At 42.2% G+C, this 27,951-nt stretch overlaps 1 protein-coding gene across 5 annotated transcripts in view; it reads right to left on the reverse strand.

Moving 5' to 3' along the window:
• AGO2 (argonaute 2, RISC catalytic component) overlaps positions 530 to 27,951 on the reverse strand; it is a 55,672-nt gene continuing 28,250 nt past the window's right edge. For all 5 annotated transcript variants that reach the window (XM_021387139.1, XM_021387137.1, XM_021387138.1 and 2 more), the window contains 13 exons: positions 25,880 to 25,967; positions 23,555 to 23,702; positions 23,245 to 23,364; positions 22,928 to 23,050; positions 21,732 to 21,865; positions 19,987 to 20,171; positions 18,187 to 18,346; positions 16,178 to 16,268; positions 15,319 to 15,513; positions 14,650 to 14,784; positions 12,859 to 12,960; positions 12,350 to 12,549; positions 530 to 12,034 (listed from right to left, as the gene is read on the reverse strand). In XM_021387139.1, coding sequence (XP_021242814.1) covers positions 11,926 to 12,034; positions 12,350 to 12,549; positions 12,859 to 12,960; positions 14,650 to 14,784; positions 15,319 to 15,513; positions 16,178 to 16,268; positions 18,187 to 18,346; positions 19,987 to 20,171; positions 21,732 to 21,865; positions 22,928 to 23,050; positions 23,245 to 23,364; positions 23,555 to 23,702; positions 25,880 to 25,967 — 1,790 coding nt within the window. In that variant the 3' untranslated portion in view covers positions 530 to 11,925. The remainder of the gene's footprint in view (positions 12,035 to 12,349; positions 12,550 to 12,858; positions 12,961 to 14,649; positions 14,785 to 15,318; positions 15,514 to 16,177; positions 16,269 to 18,186; positions 18,347 to 19,986; positions 20,172 to 21,731; positions 21,866 to 22,927; positions 23,051 to 23,244; positions 23,365 to 23,554; positions 23,703 to 25,879; positions 25,968 to 27,951) is intronic.

Raw genomic sequence — 27,951 nt, forward strand, 5'->3', positions numbered from 1 at the left:
GGGCTCTGTTAGAACTCAGCAGACCTCTGCTATCCCCTTGACTTGATACTGCACTGTAAACACAAAGAGCTTACTTCACATAAGACCTGGGTGCTGTAGGTATGAAGTCAGAACAGAACAGAAAGTTGGACTTCAGGCACGCGGGTTCCAAGGCAGCAACCTTCCATACATCGTTTCAGGACCACTTCCGAGGCGTTACGTTCAAAGCAGCCCATAACAAATGCGTCTGGGAATCAACACAAGCAGAGGAGCACCCACGGAAACATCTGAAACGCATCCAGAGGGTTTAATGCACAGGAGAGCACTGGGACCAGGAGACCTTCGTGGCTCTTGGGCAACACGGAGATTCTCATCTCACAAAATATGGGATTTCCATTTGAAAAGAGACAGTGTGGTGCAGTGTGAGGATCTCCGCTCTGGTGCGGTCTTGAATCTGCCACCGGGACTTGGAACAACTGCTTCTGAGCCACAGACCAAAGTAATCTATGGTTTTGGATCAAGTTCAATAAGAAGACATCAAACAAAGTTGTAAAGATGAGGAATTTTATTTAATTGACATACTATGAGGCAAAACAAAATTGACACCATAGAAAATAACTTTATAAAATATCATTCACATCATTATTTTGTCAGGAATTACAGCATTCTGAGCTTGTTACGAGTCTTAATGTTTTGAGGTGAGAAACACTATGCTAAATCTTTAGTATTAGTTGTATATATACAGTAAGAAACCAAAACAGAAACTGTTAGGTTTTTCATGAGTTTATTGCAAAAGTAGTGCAAACTATTTAACCTTGCAAGCTGTAAAACAAACTTGGAAAAGGACCCGCCTAAGCTTAAGAACACGACAATAAATGCTCAACTTCACAGCCTTGGAAGCTTCCTTCAACACTTCTCAACAAAAACTCCCCACCTCCGCGCCTTTTTAGGCTTTCACTGACTCAGAAACAAAGAAGCAGAAGATGCACCCGCCCCTGAGCTCGGGGAGCAGGGCAGAGCACGGGGAGCAGCCCTCCCCAAAGCCAGAAGTTGGGAAGCGCGGCCGAGCCGCCTCAGAGCATCGAGCGGCAGGGCGGGCTCGGTCTGCTGGGCTTCCCTTGTTAATAAGCTGACACCTCTGCGCGTTCGTTTTTGAGAAAAAGAGTCAAGAAAGTGGTGCACAACAGACTCACCATTCAGAACATCTATTGTCTGTGCCAGGAATATAGTATCCTTTTCCCGAAACCTACGTAAAGCAAATGTCCTCGTGGTCCCCCCTCCCCGTTGCATACGCAATGCAGGGCAGACCCTGTCCCGAGCTACTGCATGAAACCAAGGCAGGACGCTACATCCTACAAGCGAACAGAAACCAGAACGCTACTGGGGTTCCCCGAAGCAAACAGGTAGCTGGTCGTCTACTACAAAAACAAAAGCAAACAAATGCTACATGAAAAATGTTAAAGGAACAAAATGCAGCATATTCAGGCTCTTTTTTTTTTTTTCTTGAGGTACCTATATAAATATTACCTTCTGCCCAAAGTACTATCTGTTTTGTTAAAAAACTAAAATCCTTATCACGAGCCAATTGTAGGGCATACATTATTACTGAGAAAGTGCAACCATGCTGATAATTTATATGCAGCATATTAAAGGATGATTAGGCTTTAGAAAATATAGCTTAAGAATAGACCTGATGGAGCAGTTTTATAAAAACATTTAACAGAGGCATTTTCCTTTTGTTCGAGTCTCTCTGCAGCAGAAAGCCTTAGGAAACACTTGGAAGTCCTGCCACCACGGAATGTCAGCACTTTTACAATCCCATACATAATTTTTCTGTACTATTTAAACTAAATACAATTGTACAGAAGAGATTTCCCCCCCTCCCCCGTATCAGGTATTGGTAAAAAGTTGATTTTTTTTCCCCCAACTTCAAAAAAAGATAGCATATATCACAACTTAAATTTTCCAAAAAGGAATTATTTAGTTAAGTAAAAAAGGTTTACATAGTAGAAAAACTTACACAGAGTTGTAAACTGTTAAATACAAAACTGTGGAAAAGTTGATGACGCTGGATTCCCTTGCCCACGTACCCTTCCATTTCATGTATACGTGCACGCAGCTGCGCCATGTATGCATAGGGATGGACACAGGGAGGTGTATCTCTAGGGTAGGGATTATATATATATCTCAAAAGAAGTTCTTGTGGGGTATTCCTCTTTGCCTAGTTCTGCTGTGCTACTGTACCCTTTGATCAGATACACTGCAAAATATTTTACAGTTTGCTAAAACTACCTTGCTGCTTTTTCTTTTTTTTCATTTCAACGTTGTGGTTAAAATTCATTCGCCGTTTTTAATCGAGGACGACGACTTATGATTGTTATGCACTGGGAAAAAAAAACCAAACACAAAGGCACGAAGGACACAACTCAAATACAACACTGCTGTCTGCGAAGAAGAAACCCAACGGGTTTGGGTTGCGGAGCGCCGCCTCCGGCGAGCGCGGCCGTCACGCGCGGTTTGGTCGCTTTGCCAATCTCACCGATAATTTGAGTAAATAGCACCCAACTGTTTAAATGAGGTAGATCCAAATGGATAGAGAAAGCTGGGTCCCCGCTACTTGGTGTGCCCCCGGTTCAAATGGTTTAAGGATCAGACGTCAGGCGCGGGAAGGGGGAACGATGGCACTATCTGAAGCAAGCACACACCTTGAGAAGAGCTCTTCCAACGCCCAAGTAAGCGTTAAGTCGTCATCCTCCTTCATGCAGAGATCTTCTAGCAGGGGGAGGGAGCACAAGGCGTCCAACACAAAAAAGCTGGGGATTGAGAACTGGGGCAAGCTGCCAGAGCAACGCATCAGCCCGGCTCCTGCGGGGCCACAGTGACAGCCACTGCCTACAGAGGTCGGTCACAGTAAGAGATCTACACGGTGCCCTTTCCATCTCAGAGAAGACTTTTTTTTTTTTTTTTGCTAATTCAGCTTTATAGGAACACCCTACCCTCATTGAACAGTATTTTTGCATACTCTGAGATAATCTGACAAACTTATCCTTGTGTTAAGGCTTAAAGTGGCACTGCCACACAGCATCATGCAAACATTACGCTACATCATCAAGATACATACAACGCGTTTCGACTCTACACACCTACACAGAGCCTCAGCAGTTCTGAGCAACACAGAGCAACTCCTCAGCTACCCAATAAGCTCTACAATGCCTCTGATGCACTTAGAAGTCAGGTGAGGGAATTCCTACACCTGGTTTTTTTGTATGACAAGTGCTAGTCTTACCAAAACAGCTCTACAGCATTGATACACTGCAAACACAAGACACTAATACAGGTGCAACACACAACTGAGTCAACACACACTTAGTACCACTTGAAATGAGGCCCTTAAAATGGTTATCGAAACATTTTTGTTTCAAGGGAGCGTGTACAATGTGAAATTTCTGAATTCCTTTTTTGTTTTTTTTTTTTCCATTTTCTTAATAAAAAAATATAAATATTAAAAGAAAGGATCTGAACCTTAGCAGACGTTCACTAAATCTCCAATGTACCAAATTAAATGACGAAGGATTTAATACATTCTGTTCTGTCTCATCCTCCCATGAGCAGTTAACCACCTTGCTGCACAGAAACATGGGGTCGGATCTGCATCTACGAACAGCCCTCAAGTCTGAGATTTTGTGGTTGTACAACCTCACAAAGCACTACAGCAGCCAGTGAAGTTGTGCTTACTGTTCCCAGCAGAATTCTGCTTCTGTATTTTTATATACAGAAAGTCACACTTGGCTTTCACCAACACGTGTGGACACACGCACCCACCCGTGTACACACATCATCTTCCAAGCCGAATCACACCAAATCACACCAACCAAACTGCAGCCTTTGAGAACAGCCCACAACTTTGCCAGATGTGCTTTCTGATTTAAACTAATTTATGATTTAACTTCCCGTGGATATGTAATTCTGAACCTTACTCCTCACGTTTCGCTTTTGCTTCTCCCCCAAAAGAAGATGTGCTGCTTTCCCAGGGTCTACCAGTAATTACTCCTCAAGTCCATCTTCCATAAGCTAATTCATACACTCTCTCAGCCTTCCCTCCATAACATCAAAAAACGCAAACTATTTCTGCTGCCAAAAACTAGGTAATAAAGAATGGGCACATGCAACAATCTTCATTTAATTTAGAGACATTCTGGGAATTAAACACTGAGAGGTAATTTAAGATCAATTAAAGATTCAAGTCAGGCAGGCAATTAGAGACATGGCATTTAAGATAAAACAACAGCCCTGTCACTTGTAAATGAGATGAGAAATTTACACGATGGGCTCAATCCTACCCACAGCCCATACAGCACGCACCAGATCTGCTTCGAGTTGCGTGCATGACAAGCACAGCCACGCAGCTTTACATACCCTGATAAGAATGAAGCTTCCTGTTTGCATATGTGGGAACAGGAAAAGCTGATAAGGAAAGAATAAAGTCCACATCATACGCACTTTTCTGATGAGAAATCTAACCAAGAAAACACAAACTGAACCAGTGATGGGATTAGAAACTCCCGAGCTCGGTTGCTGACCTTCCCACCGCTCATGTTTGCCAAGCACACTCAAAACCAAAATGGGCAGAAATGTCTCTTCTCCCGTTTCAGAGTCCGAAATGTTTAAATTTATGTTCTAGGGCCAATTCATAAATTTACTGAGGTTAAGTCACATCTGTAACTGCTGCTGAGATAGCAGCTATTGCAGCTGGTATTTCAGTTGAGTACAGCACATCCAAAAGGTTGGGGGAGGCAATCTGTGCACTCAAAGCCCCAGTTTACAAACAAATATGGCCTTTAGCACAGCCCTGTGATGCTAGCTGGAGGCTCTTCAGGACGATGGGTAGGCTGGATGGTTGGCGAGCTGCCACAGGTAGTTCTAAGATGCATCTGTTGAGGCAGTACAGGGACAAACTGTAAGCAGTTATTCTTTTGAAGCTGTTTAGAAAGCAGGAAGGGAGCAGCCAGCCTTCACTGTGCGTTGTGGATCCATTCACATTTCTAGCACTGCCAAGTGCGAAACTCCAAGACCAGCTCTCACGAACCCTTCACACCTGCAAATTTTCAGCACGCGTCCCTGTCCTCACTCCAACCAAATCCTAAACCCTCTGCAATACCAAAGGCTGAAAGCAGAGCCCAGCTTTCAGGGACCTACCCACCAACACTGCCCCTTTGGGGCAGGGGTTGTGTGCAGTGTTTCACCTTGCTGGATTTCCATGGAGGATGGGGTAGGTGCATTGCACAGATGGTGTTTCTCATTATTAGACACCCTGGGCTCTTCCTGATGCTCCTTCAGGTTTGCAGACCTTCCCATGAAGCTCACAATGTTCCTCGTTGTTTTATAAGGTTGTGCTCGTAGAGAAGTATGTTCAGCACCCTGAAACCTCTTCCAGGCCACAGCAATGCCAACAGTGCCTGCAGATTCCTAACAGCAGGACATAGTGAAGTATTTTTGAAAGGAGCCACTTCCCCTAGAGCAAAACGCTTCTCTTGATGCTTTTGCAGGGAGCCTTGTGAAGTTCTAACATCAAATGGAACAGAATTTTCAGCGTATCATCCCATCCCATTATTAGATTAACTTATTTATTCAGTCACTCACCGCTGCTCAACAAGAATTCTTCCACAAACCAGAACTTCAGCAACCATCCCTGCCAGAAAGTAGCCTCATTCACATCCACGGCCAAAGATGAAGACGTTGCAGGTAGCATGTAATCCCGGGCTAACTAATTGCTGAAATGCTGATTTTGGCAGCATCAAGCCCATAAGCTAGAGGAGTGCTATGAAAGCACAGCAGCATGCTGCGCTCAACCAGGTGGCATTTCTGTCAGCAGAGTGGTTAATTATAAAATGAGGAAGCTTGTTTGGATTCACTGCAAACACAGTGATGTATTAGCACAGTTTTCGACAGTTTCCATTCAGGTTATTTAAAGCACCTTCAGTTGGCGTGCGCTTACTTAAAGACTGAGTTACGGCCAAGGCTTTGCACCAAACTGACACACAGAACAGTCACAATACAAACATATTCCAAATCTTTTTTTTTTTTCTTCCATTTTAGACTTTATCAAGTGTGGTCTGAGCAGGGAATGAAGTATTCTCAACGTTACAGTCTCACGTCAACTTATCCAAAAAGTGTTAAAAAAAAAAACTCCTATATATATATATTTTACCTCAGATTCAAAATATATTCCAAGCACCTTCATGTCATTTTCAATGAAAACATGATGATATTTTTCAGCCAACAGCGAAAGCTGGAAAACATTTCTCATCTGGAAACGACAGTATGCAAACACAGCAAGAGAACGGGCAGAAGGTAAAGCTGGTAGAGATGAAGGCAGAAGCGACTGCACGAAAGCAGAGGTGCTGGATGGGATTTGCCTTGCTAGTTCTGAGACTTCAACCACCACCTTCACGTGGACACGTGCCACGGCTACGCGCGAGGAAGACAGAAGGAGCTAAGCCGGCGTCCAAGATCACAGTGTGGCACCAGCAGCAAGGAGCAAAGCAGTAAGAATACAGCTGATCTGGGAGCATTTTGGCTGCTGTAGGAGTAGGTTCACTTCACAAATTAATTTATCTGCAGAGGAACGCAGGAGGTAGCCTTTAACTGCATCTGCTTGCTAACTAAGAGTTCTATAAAAACACCTTTTGTAGTGATTTGGCCAGGCCATTACATTCATGTTAACACTTCAGGCAACAAAACAATATAGAAAAAGCAACTGAAGCGCGAAACTGATTGCGTACCACACCACGCACACGCTCCAAACCTCATCTCCTTCAGACTGAAAGCATCCTGGGGGGATGCACCTTCCCAGTCACTAATCACTGGGGACAAAACTTGCTGTTTTGCATCCCAGCATAGTAACCTCCATCCCAAATCCCTATTATTCTACCAATTCTGCCAACAGAGGTTGGTTCTTCTCAACACAAGGCAGGAGTCAAATGCTGAAAGAAGCCAGGAAACACATGAGAAAGCAACTGTGCCCTTGGACTCATACCATAATGCAAACCAAGTATAACAACACTTAAAACCAAAGCTTGTATCTCAAGACTGCAAAATATGGCAGTATTCCTACAATGGAAGTGCAAGGACTGGGATCCACAGCATTTCAGGATCTGCTATACAGAGCACTATTTACAGTATTTGTGAACAGCTACAGCAGATGCCAAAAAAAGTCTTACAGTAAAAAGGGAACTTAAGAACAATCAGTGCAATTACCTTCTACTGAAAGTTTTCCTTAGAAACGACTGCAAGAGCACAACAAGAAGCCCACTGCCAAATGTAATATAAAAGTAAAAAAAAAAAAAGTATTGTTCTGTATTAGAAGTTGAGAAAGCACTCAGGACAAACACACACACAAACGTTACTAAAGGAGAAGAGTATTAAAACAGAAAAACAGACAGGAAAAGTTATTTTATTACACTGCTATCAAGTGTGACCAACAGAACTTCTTTACATTCCTTTTTTCTATGTAAGATAAACCTGTGCCACCAGAAATGCTTACTGGGCGACACCAAGAGGCAGCATGGCCTCACCCACACCTGCTCTTCCAGCACAAGGAGAAGTCTCCAGTACAGACACGCTGGCATGAAGGGGATTGGGGTTTTTAGAGGAGAGATGTACGCGACCATTCGCTGCTGCAGCAGGAAATAGTGTTGGCAGCAGTGTGCGAAGCACTCCGCATCCCAATACGCTTTCAGTACAAACTCTCTCTCTGTGCAAGCACACGCGACTTCTGATAAAGCTTCAAAAGCATCCGAACTCAATTAGCAACTTCCATCTTTTCATAAAGCTACCTGGGCACACAAGAACCTCGGGGCCCACACCCACTTCAAAAGTTATGCAAGATCCTTGTGACAGACCTAAACGCGAGGAAATTAACCAAAACTCCTGTGACATGGAAGATCACTGACTGTGACTCTGCAATCCAAGTATTATAGTTGGAGCACTGTAACTTGAATCAAGTCAGAATAAGGAGTTCTAATAAACAGAAGTGACCTTCCTGCGTACCTCAGTGCATACAGACGAGAAGTGTTACTGTTGCATAGGGCTATCTGACATGCCAAAATCATGTAAGGCGGAGACAAATTCACCTACTTCCAACGTTTCACATTGGGATATTTCTTCCTAAGCATTGACTCAACTCTGTTTCCCAGGTGGCAGAAGAGGCAGAGTGGACATTTCATTCCATTGAGCCACTGGAGCAGAAACTTCTAAAAATAAGCAATACTGTATTACATCTAGTACACGAACAAAGACAACTTCTTATCTTTGTTAACATGGTGGTTTGTGGGGATTGTCACAGAACCTTGTGCTCAGAAAGGGCTCTCTGGAGATGCCCAGTCCCCTACTTAGCCAAGTCTGAGCCTCTCTAAGTACAGAGATTCCACAACCTGCTTCAGCACTGGAGTATTTTTGCTCCTATAGTGTTACCATTTCAGTACAAACTCCAGAAAACGAATCCACAGCAACTCATTAATATCTGTCCATCTCTCAAGCACATTCTTTTAAAGGTGAGCTGCTCTGAAACAGAAGAAATACTGCAGTACTGGCATCAGTCCGTCCATAATGGCGCTCCTGCCTGCAATGGGAATGAGATCTTTTTGTCACCAGGGTGTAATCAGTATCAACTTTCCGACTGCTAAGCACCACGACAGCTTGCACCAACAGCTGAATTCAAGCAGAAGGTCACTGCCAGGAAAATAACAGAGAGCACGGGGAATGCAACGGAAGAGATCCTGCCCAGTGCTCTGTTGCAACTGCAGTCACACAACTCCTTTGCATGGGCTCGAAACACAACTGCCAGAGGGTAAAACACATTTGGTGATTGCTGGCCTGAGCTGCATAGTGACTTAGTGGTTATAACTGCCAACCCCAGCTATGACTTCCATAGCAGGAACGCGTGTGAGATAGAGACACCTCGAGCTTTGCGTTTACCTGAGATACTGCTGTTCTTACAAAACACGTGGGAGCTAAGCAATTAATACCAAGGTAAGGATTGAGGTGTTTGGTGGTCCTCCCCAACCTCTTTTCCTTCTTCTTTTTGGATAGGAGATACTTGGAATTCGAAAAACATTGCCAGAAAGGTAACTTCTGGGCTTACAGCGCGTCGTACTTGTCAAAGTATGTACTTCATCACCAATTTTTTAGAAAAAGGCTTTAAATTATTCATTTATTCACCAGTCAGGGGGAAGGGGGCAGCAAGGGAAAGGAGGGAGAAATCAAGCTGTAGAATTGGCAGTAATAGAGGACCAAAAAACTGCAAAAGGCAGCAACGTCCCTAGCCTGAAATGCACGTAACCATCCCAAATTCTTCATACTCAGGGAAGGAAAACTACACAGAGATCTCCATTCATTCCAAGAGGACCCACAGACGACGGCTACTCTCAGATGAAGAGTCCACAACTACTATGCCAGCCCAAAGAATGCATCCAACAGAGGCTGCAGGGAGCCCCGCAACCTGCTTCCAAAATGAGATTTGGGGTCAAGACAGATTGTCTGTCCTCCTCACCCTACCTGTCCATCTGTACAAAGCCAGTTATGCCAGAACTGCACAGAGAGGGAAAAGGAGGATTAAATTCACATCCAAGAGGTCTCCGCGTAACAAGCAGCAAATAAAATAAACGGAGTTTTAAAATGATTGATCTTTCTTGTATTCGTTAAGAGTAATTCATATAAAAATAAATTCATATATAAAACTCTGCCCAATCAAAATCCAAAATCTGAAACGCATTAAGCAAACACAGAGAAGTGCAACGTGTCAACTGTGGAAAAGCTTTTGCAGGTCAGCAGTACGTTTAAGGGAGGTATGCACAACCTGGCTGCTGGGAAACGGAAGACAGACAACGCAACGTGGAGCTTGCTTTCTGTTATACCAGCATCACTCAAAAGCTAGATTCACATCATGAGACGAAGGTCTGACCTGGCAGGCTAACCAACAAATCAGAGTAATACAAACACAATTCATCTGCTAATAGGATTGACATCGTTATTTCACCTAAACAACACCAACACACTGCCACGAGGTGACATATGGAATTGGCACTAAGTGATGTACCTAGGACTCTTACTGCACTTCCTAGCTTACTGAACAAGCAGCCAGCTCCAGGCTCCCTGCTGCACGGCACAGACCTCTGTCTTGGTTAAAGCTCCCTGCCCGTCTCAGCTAGAGGTATATGGACTCACAACAGTGACTGAGCATCTGCTAAGAGAAAAGGGAAAAGACAAAGCAAAATGGAAGAGAATGACATCTTTAAATACATGTTGAGAGGGCGGATTTTAAAGTTATCCTATGAAAACAAACAAAAACAAGTCAGCATAAACACATTTCCTGGGCTTTTTTCCTTTCTTCTTCTACACCTGCTTGTGGCATCATCATTAGTGCAATGGTTTTCATACGTTATTATGTTTTTTTATTAACCCAGTGTGCAAAAGAACAGAAGTGTTTGTCTAGTAATTATCAGTTCATTAATGCTTCTCTTAAGAGAATGGCAAAACTCTCACGTTTACTCTTATGCATAATGAAGAAGGCTTCACCTCCCTTCGTAAGTAAACTTCAGTTTCCTAAGATTTACCTTCACTGTATAGATTCTCTGACTTCTGTCTACGCGACCAACATCGAACCACCTCCCTCTCTGAGAGCTCCTGCTTCACCAATCATCAACACAAATAAAATACAATTGCTTGTGCTTGAATGAATGCAGAACGTTGGTCTCGTGTGCGCCTTTGGCTGCGCAGGTAAAACCTGCTACGCTGCGTGTACGCCTCAAGAAGCCTTTCTCCAAAGGACAGGCTACAAACACCCACTGCATGCAGCTCTGAACTCTCGCATCAAAGTCAATTGCATATTTTTGCATTGGAATAGTAACATCCTCACGGTAAGGTTTTAATTTCTAAATCCAAAGCTTTCTTGATATGTTAACAGAAGTATAATGAGCACTCCTTAGTAAATAAAAATAAATAATAGCATCTAGCCTATCACATTAATACTGCGAAACACATATAACATTTACATTAATTCAAACATAACAGTGAAAGAGGATTGTACTGTATTCATCACCACAGACCCGTATTCCTTAGAGACTTTGGAGAGTAAGTGTCACAGTCCTGTATGACAAATTCTGAAGTTAGCTGTCAGTATGATTTAAAAACAATCTTTAAGTTTTTTTTCTTTTCTTAAAAATGGCACCTTTTCTTCTGCCAACCCAACTGGACCTATTAAAAGTTTAGGTACAAGTTCATTCATTCTGTTTTAAAATTCTTCTTTAGTCTATGAAAAACATTTTTAAATGCAGCACAATAAAAAACATTCAAGAACAAGCTTCAGAAAATACATTTGCCCTTAGACACGCAGAGAAAAATCTTTGTAAGACAGTTGAAAAACAGAATTTTGTCACTCTTCTGACAATAAAAATTTTGGAAATGCATCTAGAACAAAATCAAGGCTTCATAAATAGTCAAAAAATGCTTTGCTTTCCTTTGTAGTTCCTTTGTAGTAATAGCATTTTAGCCCATTAACTTTAGTATGAATTAGATCTCTCCAAATTATTAAAAGCAATTAAATGAATAGCAAACAATGAAGAGTTTTGTGTTTTGTTTTTCCCCTAAGCCCTGAGATCACAGCTCTTGATTTAATTATAAAATATGGGTCTGTTTTATAACAGGCAGCTTAGAGATTTTGGCAAACTACACTTCCAACAATCGTGGGGCTTTGTATAAGAATGCAGTTCGTAACCAAGTCTGAAATCCCGGACGGAAGGCTTTCTTGCAAAAAGGGAAAAAAAAAAATGAAGATGCATCACTCATTGCTGGCTGTCACTGGAGCTTGGGCAACTGTTGGTCTAAGTGCAGCTGGTCTCATGTGAATCCAACTCGGTACTGAACTGAGTCGCTAAACATTAAAACATGTCAAGCAAAGTACATAGTGCGCAACGTGTCCTGGTGAACTTGAACTGCTTTAGCAAGTGCTTGGTGATCTCTGCCATTACTCTGACCCGAAGTGTGGCTGCCTTCAGCACTGAAAAAGAAGGGGGGGAAAGGGAAACCCTATTTATTCTGCCTCTCCTTACACATAAGGCTCTCGTACCACTCATCTCCTCTAAACAGAATGGTCAAATGTTAATTCCCCTTAAAACATTACCCAAGTTCTGAAATGGAAAAAACAGCAAAGAGGGATACGTGAACATAACCTCTTCCTCCCCTGTATTTCACTGGAAGAAAACCAAGCAGTCTGCCCTCCAACTGCTAACCAAGGATGCTGCTGATCCCAGAAGCCCATTTCCTTCCTGCTTCCTCACAAATTCGGCAGTAATCCAAAGCCATGCAAACTCACCTGTCGTGTTCTTTATCCACCAGATGATACCTGGCTCTGAAGGCAACCAGGTGCGCGTAATATGCTGGTGCAGGGATGGAAACAGATCGAGTACAGCGTACGTACGTATGACACAGCTGGTAGGTAAGAATCTGCAGCTCATCTGAAGAGAAACGATTGTCATCCCAGAGGACGTGGTAATGCGAAGGTCTGCTTGTTCCCTGAGGGCAGATCACACACACTGTATCAGCACGTCAAAAACATCCCCTTATATTGCCACCACTGAGGGTGAACTGCCACAGAACTGACTTCTTCCCCAAAGTTACGTGGGAGCAATTCAACACAGTAAACCAGGAGCACGGCGCCTGCTTCCTGCTGCTCATGTTCGTTATTTCTTTTAGATGTTAACAGTACAGGAAAAAGCAGAAAAAAAAAAAAAAAGGTTGTATGATTTGCCTGCTGGGTAAACAACACAAAACCAACAGCCAGTGCTAGGTCTGAAAGTTACCACCCCATGCAAAATGCTGTACCTGAATACCAGCGTGACTACACAGGTAGAAGTCAAACTCTGACGGATGGGTGATTTTTGTGTCCACTGTGGTACCAGCTGGAATGTTCCCACTTTTTCCAACCTGTGTGAACAGTATACGCAAATTTACTAATGCACATCGTATTTTTTTCCTTTTCAGATTTACAGTAAAGACAAGAAACATTTTAGAAGAATCTGTAAAAAGCAGAAAGTCAAGAAGGGAGCAGGAGAAAATGAAATCTGAAGTGTCTCTACAATAGAGGGGAAAAAAAGAGAGAAAAGAGATGAGCTGTGAAGTCTTCCTTAAGGTTATCTATAATAATGAGCTTTTCTGATGAATGCAGAAAGAGCTTCCCACAGCTGATTTTGGGCGCCCCAGTACAGAAAGGACATGGAGGTGCTGGAGCAGGTCCAAAGAAGGGCAACAAGGCTGGGGAAGGGCTTGGAGAATATGCCCTACGAGGAGAGACTAAAGGAAGTGGGGCTGTTTAGTCTGGGGAAGAGGAGGCTGAGGGGAGACCTCATTGCTCTCTTCAAATACCTGAAAGGTGATTGCAGTGAGAGCGGGGCTGGTCTCTTCTCACTGGTGACAGGTGACAGGACAAGGGGAAAGGGCCTCAAGTTGCGCCAGGGGAGGTTTAGGTTGGATATCAGGAAAAACCTCTTGACAGACAGGGTTGTTAAGCACTGGAACAGGCTCCCCGGGGAGGTGGTTGAGTCACCATCCCTGAACGTGTTTAAAAACCGTTTGGATGTGGTGCTCGGGGACATGATTTAGTGGTGGGTTGTTAGGGTTGTATGGTTAGGTTGTGGTTGGACTTGATGGTTTTGAAGGTCTTCTCCAACCTGACCAATTCTATGATTCTATCTGCTTTTCACCTTCCCATTCCGTGACAGATTATTCCTCTCTAACCTGTCTTTTTTAAACCTGAAAGAGGACAATCTGCGGTTGGAAATGTAGAAATACCTTTCACCTTAAAACAATTTCACTGCCATCTTACCATGTTCTCAATATACAAAACCACCTTTATGGCAGCATTATGAGTAATTAAGTAATGCCTTGAAGTATACCAGGCTTCAAATGTTCACACAGAGATTCTAAACAGCAAGAAAAACAACAGAAGAAAAAACATGTATTTGAACAGAGGTTTGCAGCTGGGAACTCTTCTTTTCCAGAAATGACACCATCCTAGCCCTGGGGAATCTCCTCCCCACCAGAAAGGGTAAAATACTTCCACATGTACTTTGCAAGAGCCACAGCAGTGACTGCAAAGCATTCATAAAACCATTTGAGATGTTCACTGATACAAAATAACATATTGACTCAATACAGCCAAATCAAATTATTTCACCCACTACATCACACAGTTCTCTAATCAATGACAAATTCATCATACAGGGGAGCTTTTTCATGTAGGGGGCTACAAGAAAGAAGGGAGCATACTCTTTGGCAGGGTCTGTGGTGACAGAACAAGGGGAAACGGCTTCAAGCTCAAAGAGGGTAGATTTAGGTTAGATATAAGGAAAAAGTCTTTTACAGTGAGGGTGGTGAGGCACTGGAACAGGCTGCCCAGAGATGTGGTTGATCCCATGGTCCCTGGAGACTTTCAAGGCGAGGCTGGACCAGGCCCTGGGCAACCTGATCTAGCTGTGGTGTCCCTGTTCTCTGCAGGGCAGCTGGACTAGATGGCCCTCAGAGGTCCCTTCCAACCCTAAGGATTCTATGATTCCATACAGCACATAAGCAATCTGGCTGCGATCGAGATACCTGCCAGTCACAACAAGAACATACCCGTTCGTTTTTATCTGTACAGAAGAGTCTGGTGTGATGCCTTTTCTGCACAACTATAAATGTAATTCCAGGCTGGTAATCCTTCTCTAGTTTAATACATGCTTCTCTGATAGCCAGCAATTCATGATGGAGAACCTGAATCATAAGCATAAAGAAGTGTGATAAAAACAAAACCAGCTTACTCTCATACCATGTTCCTTCTTGCACTGTCACTCAAGAGTCATGAGATGTCAAAGCACGCACGATCAAACCTCAGTTTCTTCATTTAATGAGAAGAAATTAACTCCCCAGCTCAGACTAATAAGCTGTATGTCAAAATCTTTTTAACTGCCAAATACAAATGAACATGTAATTAGGTTGTTGAATATTCAACAGACTTATTATTTTTCAAGCTAGTAAAAGGGATCATATCCAGAATTGTTCACACGCATGCTTTTCTCCCAGCTCTCTGAAGTCACTTACAGAGCTACAGAGATCAACAAGAACTGAAAAAAAGCTGAGTGCAGTGAACAAAAAGCAATTATTTAGGATTTCTGCTAATTATATGAAAACATTTTCCCCACTTATCTTGGTCGGAATACACGAAATTGGTAGATGTTCATTTCTACATAAAACTACACCTAGTACCAGAAAACCACAGAATGCAAATCTCAAAATGAAATGTGTAACCTGTTGAAACTGCCCCTCGGAAACTCCATCTCTGTAGAAAATGATACGAGTTGGTTTAAATCTGGTTGATTTGTAGAACTGAATCAGCAGCTCCCTGACCATGGCAGCCAAATCTTGGATGATTTCTTGGCGGTGCTGCTGGACCCGAACGGTGGCACAGTAGCGATTGGGATGAGCATCCATGCTTCCTACAACCTGTTGGAAAAACAAAAATAAGCATCTTAATATCACAGCAAACTTGGAAGTAATTGCTTTGTCTATTTATTCAGTACTAGTGTCAGGCCCAAGACAAACGCTGCACATAGTGCCAGCAAAGATCTTTGTTATTGAATAAGCCAGAGCACCCTACATTTAAGGTAATTACTGCAGTTTCTGTCTAGTAGGAGATCTGGAGGTTGGTGGCCCTGCGTGTGGCAGGGAGGCTGGAACTTGATGATCCTCAGGGTCCCTTCCAACCCAAGCCATTCTATGATTCTATGATCAGGAAGCCTGAATTGCCCCAAAACCACAACTGAAGCAGACACATTTCTGTTTAGCAACAGCTAAATTCTTAATATCTTTAACTGTAGAAAAAGCAAATTTCAGCATGCGTCAGCTTCTTACAGGTTGATAAATACCAGCTAATAGAATAGCTCCTCAGTGTATTAGCATCTCAGGCATTTTACAACACAATGCACTCATTTACATAATTAGTAGCAGAGCAAGCTCTCCAAAGTTTCATTAGATTCTGCAGAAAAATAATTTAGAATGCTGTAACTGGGCAATCCGAAATAAATGGACCACATAAGAACTGCGAGTAATAAAATGCTTCATAACTGCACAGTGGAGAAAGCAGGAGTGAACCACACCATGTACTCACGGCAGCAATGGAGGGTTTTTTTCCATCTCCAGCTGGAGGATGAGTTACGTCCGCACCAAGGAATATGACAGGCTGTTGGAATACTGGTGGTCTGTATAGAGACAAAGCACACTTGTAAAAGCAGCAACATTTCTGCTTCGTAAAGTGCATCAGACATCAACTGAACAGCAGGTTATACTCTTGCCATGCATTAGTCAATGACTTACAGTTGATGAGATGGTCGCTTGTACTGTGACAATTCTTAGAAGTCACAGCCAAACTTCTCACGCTAGATACAAAACGCCGTGGCATATTTTTAAATAATTGATTGCTGATTTTCATAAGGAGCAAAAAATCTGTTTTTTTTTCTAAACCTGAAGACTCGCATCTTCCATTAATTAGAACACAAAGAAGGATGAGAAGTTGCTCCTTAAGTATCCAATGCCACGTGAGAAAAGTGAAGAACTGCACACATATACAAAAGGTTACCATTTTTTCTCCAAATGAAAAGACAGCATTAATAAGGAAGTACAAAAAAAATGTTGTTATCATAGCTACTGATCTAAAAGCACAACTTTTAAGCCATACTTCCAAGCTTAATTAAACCCTGAAGTTAAGATACTGGTCTATTGCATCAAAGTAGAACACCAAAACACTGCGCTGGGAGTGTTAAGATTTGACTTTACTCCTTAACAAACCAATGTTAAATGGGAGACTTCAGGGCACCAGAATTTTGTGTGTGTTTGTGGATGTGTAGAGAATGGTTACATAGACAGACTGAACATATTTCTGGCCTCCTCTAAAAAGAAATTTGATGGTAATTATAACAGCATAGCTGCTTGCAGCCATCATGCAGCTCAACAAATAAAAAGCTGCTCTACTCCTACCACCACAACCAACAAAATGATCCAAGCATTCCATTTAAAAAACCCCAAAATGCCCTCATCTGAAGCGTTCAGGCATTGTGTACAGTTGTGCTGTTTCACATCTCCCTCTTTACTTAACTCCATTGACAGGAATGTACAGTGTATCAGTACGATGAGAAGAATTCAACTTGCTGGCCATATTACTGCTGTAATGTTTTATTACATGCCACTTGACAGAGAACATGTGGCTATGAAAGCAGCATAAAACTGCTCAGACAGCATGCATCTCTCTCCCTTTTGGTTCCGTAAGTGTATCTTTTAGCTGCTTCAGTAGAAGACTCTCAAATAAGTGCATTACCAAAGCTGAGTATATTTAGCGTGAGAGAATTTAACAAGACACATGAAATATATACCCCCCCCTCCGATAACGTGTTTTCCCTCCTGCAAAGAACTCGCTGGATTATTTTAGAGCAGCTGCCATCTGACTAACCTAAACATGGTGAAGTGAAAACTTGCTTATCTGTGCAAAACAGAGTGTTTACTTCCCTGAAATGGGATCCTAAGAACGATGCAGCAGGTTACTCCATGGGCTCTCTACAACTTGAAATACAAGGACTGTAAAAAATGCTTGTTTTCACTCTAGCAGAAACCTAACGCTTCTCTTTGATTAAAGTAACTCTAGTAAGAGTGCACGGGCATGTATATTCGTTGTAACACTATTAGGAAATAGCAACGTAAACCCTAGAAATCAATTAGTTTTCTGCTCCCAGTTTCTGTTATTTTTGATGTCTGTTGAAACTGAGATGTACACCAAGATGAACAATCTTGAACACAAACTATAAGAGAGGACACTGCTATGAAAGATGTTTTCTATTTGTTTGAAAACTGAGTGCAAAAACAAAAGACTTTTTTCACTCAAATGAAAGCCATACAGTTTCAGTGGTCAGGCTGCAATATAAATTTGCCTTTAAACCAGCTTCAACTGAAACAAGCATTCCTCTACATTCCTTGTAACCCAGCTTTTGCAGGACCACATAGAAGCCAAAAGACAGCCTGACTAAAGATTCACTTAGACTACACTGCCATCGGCTCTAGGAAAAAGGAAGTTATGAGATGCATATTCCCTTTACAATACAACGCTCTCCTCTGTGAAGGATGGCTTACCTTCCCTGTGGCAGTAAAATATTATTTACACCTCCTAACTTGACGTTTATTTTCAAACAGAGGTTAGACAGAGTCTGAGGTGTTGTTCTCTGCACATTTTTCATCTGAACACACTGTGTAGCCATCCCCAGCACCGTGTCACCAACGCGCTTCACCTCCGCTGCAAAACAGAAAAGATACAGATATATTTATTTCTATATTACAGACCAGTGCATCAGCCCTTGGATTACTGACACCTCGAGTTTCAGCGCTCATTTAAATGCAAAGAAAAAAACCTACTTCCCCGACCCAACCCTGCTCTCTACAAATCCTCCTTCTCTACTGCTTCCATCAGCTGACAACACAGCACCTGGGTCCTAGATGTAACCAAAGGCACTGGCAGCTTATTTTTCTTTTTAAATTACATGAATTGCAGTGTCAGAATTATAGTGCGCCAACAAAATTGTGGAAAAATTTTTGGCAAATAAAGTCAGGTAACACAGATAATATTAGGATCATCATTAAATGCTGCACTAGTAACTCAAAACGGGTATCAACGTGCTAGCATTCAGCCAAGCACGAACATCACGTCCTTCTGGTTTATCAGCTCATTTGCCTTAATCCTGACTTGCATAAAAAGAGACTTGTGAGGAGAGTATGAAGAAGAGACAAGGCCATGTGTATAGGAAATGCAGGAGTATGGAACACAGGGAGAAGGACAATGATTAGAGGAACACAGAGAACCATAATTAAAGATAATTAGAAGGAAAGTAGATGGGAATGATACCACATCCTCTTAGTGGTTAGAAAGAAGAAAGCATCCCCTCTAAATGCGAAGCAGGGAAAGCACAAGATGTCATTCTGCACTGTATTTCAATTGACCAAATTAGAGACAAGCAACTTCCTTTGCAAGGTTGAACTCAGAAAAGAAAAAAAAAGCATTGTTTTGTTGCAGCTTCTTTTTTCATCTCTCTTACTTTTGACTTTATGTCAGGTAATCTTTGGAAAAGTAAGAGTTAGGAACATATTTTCTGCTACATTAAATTGGTGAGTGTGGGGAATGGGATGGGGTGAGGGAAGACAATTCTGCAGCTGCATGGTAGATACAGGCTGAGATAGGAGCCCTTGAAGCTATGGGAGAAAACAGTGGATGGCAGTTCATGGTGCTGCTGTTAGGCAGGGTAAACTATAAAAGGAGGAAGGCAGGAGAGGAAAAGGAGCAGTACAGGAAGAGCTAATTAAAAACAAAATGCATGGTTTGTCTCAAAAAATTAAAACTATGTGTATGTGCCATGTGAAATGCACCAACGGTCAATCTGTCGCCAAGAGTTGCTGAGTTTTCTCCCAGGAAATTCCTGGCTTTTATGCTTTCCCATTTCAAGAGGAAAAATCCATGGGCAAAGACTTTCTGCTTCATTCAGCTCCTTCTGCCAAGGGCTGAGGGCATGAGTAAGCAAAGATGTCCTAAAAGCTACGCAGTTAAGTTCATTTCTTCTTCGCTCACTTGGAACTTTCAGCATTCTAATTGCAGTAAGGACATTTTAATCAACAGCAGAGCAGTTTAATGCATTTCATAAAAGCTCTGATTTTAGCTTTTCTCCTCACAAAACTCATATCAAATACACCCAACAGGAAAAGCAAGTTAAAAGCGCAGCCAAAAATAATGAAATGAATTAAGTTATTAATAAAAAAACATTGTGCAGCACAAGAAAAGGAGTAAATTTAATTTGCAGTTAATTAGATTTCCATCATTCAGATAATTCAGAAAAAAATACAAGAAACTGTGACTAAAACACAAGCTCAGGACTGGCACTCACTGACCATAGACTGGTGTTTTTCCTGGTAAAATTACTACCACGAGCTGCAGTCCGGTGTAAGTGTTCTTGAGATGCCTGAACATGGGCTCCACGCTGTCAGCTCCCTGGGCATATTTACAGAAGCACGGCTGCCCTTGGATTGGCATTCCTGCATCTCTGGAAATCTTCCTCAATTGCTCCGTGAAAGTCCTAAAGGATGTAAACACACAGCAGCACGTAAAAGGTAGCATTTCCACTATTTCCTCACCAGTTGTCAGGGAAACATTCCCAAGCTACGTGGCAAATCATCTAAAGGAACATCATTATGGCAACACCATTGTGATGAATAACCATGAACCCACATTCACCTGACAAAGAACAGCCGAGTCACTGGCTAAGCTAAGGCAGCTAAAAGCTGCACCTGCCCATGCATGCAGGGAAAGAAACAGTGTGCAAAAGAACTATATAAATCCACCTACACAGGCTTGCACACTTTCCATGATTTCCTAGCGGATGAGAAGCTGGACATGAGCCAGCAGTGTGCACTGGCAGCCCGGAAGGTCAACTGTGTTCTGGGCTGCATTAAAAGAGGAGTGGTCAGCAGGGAGAGGGAGGGGATTGTCCCCCTCTACTCAGCTCTTGTGAGGCCCCATCTGGAGTACTGCATCTAGGCCTGGGGCCCCCAGCACAAGAAGGACGTGGAGCTATTGGAACGAGTTTAGAGCAGGGCGACCAAGATGATCAGAGGCTGGAGCACTTCTCCTACAAGGAAAGGTTGAGGGAACTGGGCCTCTTCAGCTTGGAGAAGAGAAGGCTCCGGGGAGACCTCATTGTGGCCTTCCAATACCTGAAGGGAGCGTATAAACAGGAGGGGGAACGATTATTCACGAGGGTGGATAGTGATAGGACAAGGGGGAATGGTTTTAAACTGAGACAGGGGAGATTTAGGTTAGATGTTAGGAGGAAGTTTTTCACTCAGAGGGTGGTGACGCACTGGAACAGGTTTGCCCAAGGAGGTTGTGGATGCCCCGTCCCTGGAGGCATTCAAGGCCAGGCTGGACGTGGCTCTGGGCAGCCCGGTCTAGTGGTTGGCAACCCTGCACTCAGCAGGGAGGTTGAAACTAGATGGTCTTTGAGGTCCTTTTCAACAACAGGCCATTCTCTGATTCTGTGATCCAAGGATGGCAGATACCACTTTTAACAATGACCTTCCACTTGTTTGTGACAAAAAAAAAAAAAAAAAAAGAGAGAGAACTCTAATCTGAAAGTTTCATTTAAACGTTCCAAGTCAACAAAAGAAGCAGTTCTACTGATCCCGTAAGTGTACCAACATATACATTGCTGTGCCTCCAGGCTTGGGCAGGAAGTTGGAGACAAAAGATGGACTACTTGTTAAAGTATTCCTTTTGGATAAGTTTCACACAAATTATTCCATTCCATACAACCAGGTTAAAACATACGAGTTAGCTTTTAGTCTAAATAAACGCTCAGTGATGAATACACTCCATTACATCATTCTGACCATCTCAGACTCAATCCCAAGGCCTCACTGTGGTAGGAACTCTGCCCTACAGTACAGGTCGGTTTTGGCAAGTCTAATTTTGAGGATTTTATTATGCTGTCATTGAGATCATTTAATTCAAAAGAGACAGAGCATCAGAAGTAGTGTTAAAGAGACACTGCCATGTTTAGAATATATATTTTGTTTGACATAAGTCTATTTCCATCCATAAGAAGTAATAAAATCACCACCTTATGCATTACACTTACTTAAGATGCACTTCAGTGCATTGGCGCTGGGGAGCAAAGCATGCAATGGCCCAAACCTTTATTTCAATTCCAGTGTGAAACTGTTTATTCCTCATGTCCCAAACTCCTTGAACTGGTGTAGCGATTGCTTTATTCTGGACATGGAAAGAACAAAACACGTTAATGCAGAAAATGATTCATACCAAGAAAAGCCAGTTATGCTTCTCTCCTACTAGCAAGCTATTTCTTGTCTGAGCTCTCTCTACTGCTCAAACACCTATCCTGTCTTATAAAGATCATCCTATCACTGCAACGAGGCAGTCTGCTCGTCAGGTGAAAAATAAAGCTTATTAAGAAAAATAATTATGTGAAGCAGGCACTGCTTATTTTTGCTGTTGATGATTTTCTTTGGTAATACCAATTAACAGCAATCAGAAATTATGCACGGATTAAGTTAGAGATTCATAGTATGTAATGTTAACAGGAATATACGTTTCTACAGTGACTTTACAACTGCTCAGTGAACTCTCCAAGTGTCATTTAGTTAATTCAAGTGCTATCAATATTTTACACATCAGTGAGCAGAGGCAAATACTGGTTCGGTGCCACTCACACAATTCCAGAAAAGACCCAAGAGATGACAAAAGGTGACGAGTTACTGAATTTTGACACATGCAATCCTTTTAATCCCATCATGTGAACATCATTGTGATGGATTACCCCATTACAGATGGAAGATAAGGTATACAAGATGAGGACTACAGTAATTCCGGTCATTTTTATTACCTTAATAAGTATCAGCATCTAGCTGATATTTTAGACAGGTTACCATGATGTCTGCTGTATTGAACAACGACGACCACTGTTTTTCAGTGCAAACAAAAATTGGATTATTCACTTTGTAAAGAGTTGTGCTGGCTGAAGGCAGTACCTCCCCTACTCTGACTTTCCATCACTTATCTGCCATTAAGCATCTTCTCCCTCTGTTCTTGTGCCAGGATATAGTTCATTAAGAGTGCTCTCCCTAATCAGGATCAGGCAGAATTATCAACAACATGGTCATAAAATTTAAGGACTTCTAAAATTAATACTAAATGTTAAACATGACACCAATGATGACTACGATCCCATTACATTCAGCATCATTCACACAAAGCAATTCAAAGTTATCACAGCTAGTAATCAAAGCAGTCCCATTTTGCTGTGCCTCCACATACCCTGCCTCCATAGAGGATTGAGGGAGGCTGCAGGACTCTACCAGTCACATCTGTCATTTCATCCTTGACCATCATCCCAAATTCACGAACATAAGGGTCAGTGTTAAAACTCGCACTCCGCATCTGGAATTCAAAGGAACGAGATGTTACTTGCAGAAACAGAAGACTTTTTTTTTTTCCAATCAAATCTAAGCTTTTCTGAGATAACTGTGTTTGGGCAACAACCTGCTTGTGGTGCACAAACTACTTAGAACCTACTAACATGAAGAGAAAAAAAAAATCTACTACTCTTGCCTCATTTCTGAGGGAGCACTTACCAATTTGCTGATCTCTTCCTGACGGTCAGGCGCTGACCTGGCAGTTGCTCGAATCATAGTGGAAGTTTGATTGTCAGTGAGTTTTTTTATGCATCTTTGTCCTGCCACTATGTTGCACACCTAAAAGAACCCCACACAAAGTTTAAAAAAAAAAAAAAAAAACAACGCAACTTTGAGGTTTTTTCCCCCCCGACTGCTTTACACAATTTCTCAAGTTGACTACTCACCAAACAGTTCGTCAACAGCTTAGCTTTTTTTTCATCCTCTGACCACATCCCCAGAATACAGTATTATCTCAAAGCTTACTGACCTCAAGAGGAAGGTACGTGTGTTTCTGCTCCTGTCCAACTTGTAAACATGGAAGGTGAGGATAGCGTAGAACTAATTTGTGCCTGTCCTTAAAATACTGAGCTACAGTGCATTCAACTGTTTGTCCATTCTCCTGCTGAAGTGGGAATCTATGGGAAATCAAACATGAAAATAAGCCGTTAATTTAGCTAAAATGTTTTCCCACGCTTGCTCAATTCACTTCTTAGCACAAGCTAAGTTTGCTGGAGGTTAAACCCATCTTGTTTAAACGATGCCAGTTTACTTCTGTAATCACGAGTACGTCATTACCACTACCACATCATTAAATAACACCCCAGAAGGCATTTCTCTAACTCGATACCTAAAGCTACCAATTAAATTTTCTAAGAACGAGTGCCTTAGAGGCAAAGATTGATGTCTCCTAGCTATTTGTGATACCTGCAGTACTCATTTCATGATATGTCACGCACAGAAAATTGCGAGCTTATTATGGGGCACACAAACCCAACCAGCGTTTCAGAAATGCGTTTCTCTGTACATTACAAATATATTTCCATATATGCATATGCATTTGCATATGCTTTTATCAAGTTGGCACAAATGGTCCCTTTGTTAATAAAATGCATCACTTGAAGAGATAGGAAATTAAGTCCAAACAATTAAATAACATATTAAGATACTGATGAGTTATTTTCTTGTGAAGTCTGTTATCAGTGTTGTTTCTTACACTGCTTTCTTAACATTGGGTAACATACCTGCCTACTTAGGGCTACCTACAAAACCCTTGCTGGGGATAAAAAAAATTTTGGTGGTTATAAAGAAAGATTTTTTCCAGGGAAAAATGCAATGGTAATAAGCCAGTTTAAGAATCTTATCCCTACTGCTACCACTTTGCTGCTCAATAGTCCTGCAAAACCATGCTACCAACAGGGTGTTCTGTTCTCCCAGTGTTGAAGAAATCCAGAAAATAAAATGGAAAAAAGCACAGATCTAAAATGAAAGGAGTGGTTGAAATGCCATTAAGTTCATTAAAAAATAAAAACAGAACAAAAGAAACAACAAAAGTGGGAAAATACTTTGAGGTATATTTTAAATGTATTGACCAAAGTACCATTTTGCAAGACAACTTCTTCCTAGCTCACTAACGAAGTCAAGACTTCAAGACTAGCAAATGTGATTCCCATCTTCAAGAAGGGCCAGAAAGGTGATCCTAGTAGCTATCAGTTCTCTGGGCTGGGCCCAGAGAGTTGTGGTCAATGGAGTTAAATCCAGCTGGTGACCAGTCACAAGCGGTGTCCCCCAGGGCTCGGTGCTGGGGCCTCTTCTATTCAACATCTTTATCAATGATCTTGATGAGCGGATTGAGTGCACCCTCAGTAAGTTTGCAGATGACACCAAGTTGGGAGGGAGTGTTGATCTGCCAGAGGGTAGAAATGCACTACAGAGGGACCTGGATAGACTGGACTGATAGGCCAAGGTAAACTGTATGAGTTTCAACAGGGCCACATGCTGCGTCCTGCACTTTGGTCACAACCACCCCAGGCAACCCTACAGGCTGGGGAAGGGGTGGCTGGAAAGCTGCCTGACGGAAAGGGACCTTGGTATGCTGATGGACTGCCGGCTGAATGTGAGCCAGCAGTGTGCCCAGGTGGCCAAGAAGGCCAACGCCATCCTGGCTTGGATCAGGAATGGCGTGGTGAGCAGGACTAGAGAAGTCATCCTGCCCCTGTACTCAGCACTGGTGAGGCCTCACCTCGAGTACTGTGTTCAGTTTTGGGTACCTCAGTACAGAAAGGACTTGGAGGTGCTGGAGCAGGTCCAAAGAAGGGCAACAAGGCTGGGGAAGGGCTTGGAGAATATGCCCTACGAAGAGAGACTAAAGGAACTGGGGCTGTTTAGTCTGGGGAAGAGGAGGCTGAGGGGAGACCTCATTGCTCTCTTCAAATACCTGAAAGGTGATTGCAGTGAGAGCGGGGCTGGTCTCTTCTCACTGGTGACAGGTGACAGGACAAGGGGAAAGGGCCTCAAGTTGCGCCAGGGGAGGTTTAGGTTGGATATCAGGAAAAACCTCTTGACAGACAGGGTTGTTAAGCACTGGAACAGGCTCCCCAGGGAGGTGGTTGAGTCACCCTCCCTGAACGCGTTTAAAAACCGTTTGGATGTGGTGCTCAGGGACATGATTTAGTGGTGGGTTGTTAGAGTAGTATGGTTAGGTTGTGGTTGGACTTGATGATCTTGAAGGTCTTCTCCAACCTGAGCAATTCTATGAAGACACTATTCCAGCATAAAATTAAACACACACTTAAGAAGTAGCAAAATACTTTACGTTTGGTGACTTGCTGGTCGTCTGGTGACGTTGCACACTCTGTACTTTCTTTTCATTTGTCCACAGTGTGTTATTTCCACCTTTAGACCTAGAAGTTGGAAAACATGTATCACCACTTCTTCAAAATCAAGCTGTCAGCTCCCATAAAACTAAACAAGACTACTCAGACTGTGTAGTAAAGCTAACGACTATTTAGTGCGTTCTTTGAGAATTGAAGACTATAAAAAAACAACTCAGAATTTTAAAACTAAAAAAAAACACCCACCACACAAAACTGATTCAGCCAAAATTCAACAAAGAATTTCAGAAACAAGGCAAAACCTTAAAGCCATGAGAGCTGAAAGAAAGCTGGACATATTCAGTTAATTCTAATTCTCCCTCTCTACTGAAGTCAGGGATGGTGGAAGGATAAAAAGGGCGTGGAATAAAAACCATGGTTAAATATTATGCCTAAACTCACAGTGTCTGTGAGACCTCCAGACAGTGCAACAAACCCTGGGAATGAGGCAGCTGGGCTTCAGTAAAGACAAACATCTGTTGCAATCCCCACCTGTACAGAAACTGAGCCCACCTGAAAGCCAAGAGCTGTCAGACAGAAAGCTAACCATAGTAGTGGAACTCTCCCCACCTAAAGAATAAATTTCCCCCTCAAATCAGCACAACACAGCTACGTGTACAGAAGTGTTTCAGATCTATCACTGACCTCAGACGTGAGCTCAAATACAGACTTCTCATTTATGCTGCTTTCACATTCAGACAGAAACAGGTGTAGGAGGACTATTTACATTTAGGAAGTTGAATGTGTGGGAATGGAAAAGAGGGGGCTGTAAATAAAAATTCCATATATATCTGTTCCCAGGTATGAACTCATGCTGCTGCTGAGTAACACTGCATTATTTACACAATCTGTCAAAGGTGCTAACAACCTGCTAAGCGCACTAGCCTTCCCACCTAATTTTTTAGGGCTTATAGTGCCATCTACTACTAAGCCACCCATAAATACCACATTTTTGCAAGTATCTCTGAAGTCTGCAGCACAGTATTTTCATTTAAATGTTACTTCAATTTACAACTAGCTTTGCTGCAAACCTGCTATCATTATTTCTTCTTGAAAACTCAAAATCCTTATGGAAAAAAAGCTGGCAATAGTGTCTTTTGTTTTTCCAAAACACAACCAGTACAAAATCAGAATTCTTAATTTTTTTGGAGATTACTTGTTGGCCAAAGACAAGTTCTCAAGATGATCTTACAGACTTTTCACGGAAGTAAGGATGATCAGAAGCTGCCTTCAGTATGAGACAGATTGATGGAGTTTTTCTTTCACTTCCCTCTTCTCAGCTAGCATATCAAGAAGGAAGGTGTGCTGGTTCCAAGTGGATGGTTAATTTTTTCTAGTGGTCCCTTCCAACCCCTACAATTCTGTGACTCTGTGAATTCCACTGTGCATCTGTCACTGTGTCTTGTCTGCCTGTTCTTTCCTATTAAATCCCTTCATCTCAACACACAAGTCTTCCCCCCCAGCCCCCCTCCCCCCAGTTCTCCCAAACATCCCGCTCCATGAGGAGAGAGTGAACAGCTGTGTGTGCTTAGCGCCTGCCAAGTTCAACCACAACAGAAGGACCTTGGCTTCCTAGCAGAAATGTTATGGGTAGGAATTCAAGGAACACCACTTAAAGCTCCGTTCCTTCCTACGAGTTTCTCATTCAGTCATCGCATACATAGTTCAGTAACTGAACATACTTCCTGGAAGAATACATGTACAAACTATATTAAATACGTAAAACTACATTACCAATGTATTAGAAGATCTGGAATACAGAAATACTTCCATCAGTAATTTCAAAGAAAATTAAGATTGGGTAATTAGAAATAACAAATGTGAAATCCCAGTGTTTTCAAACAATTTAACATCACTTGATTAGAAACAGGACCGTCTTACGAAACTGAGATTGGCACTCCTGACATAACAGAAGTGAAAAAAATTTTTTGCGTTTCTAATTGAAACTCGTATTTAGTGATGGAAGCACTTTACAAAGAATAAAGTGATATTTAATTCCTAAACACAGGATGGA

The sequence above is a fragment of the Numida meleagris genome, chromosome 2 (assembly GCF_002078875.1).
Source record: "Numida meleagris isolate 19003 breed g44 Domestic line chromosome 2, NumMel1.0, whole genome shotgun sequence".
NCBI classification, from domain to species: domain Eukaryota; kingdom Metazoa; phylum Chordata; class Aves; order Galliformes; family Numididae; genus Numida; species Numida meleagris.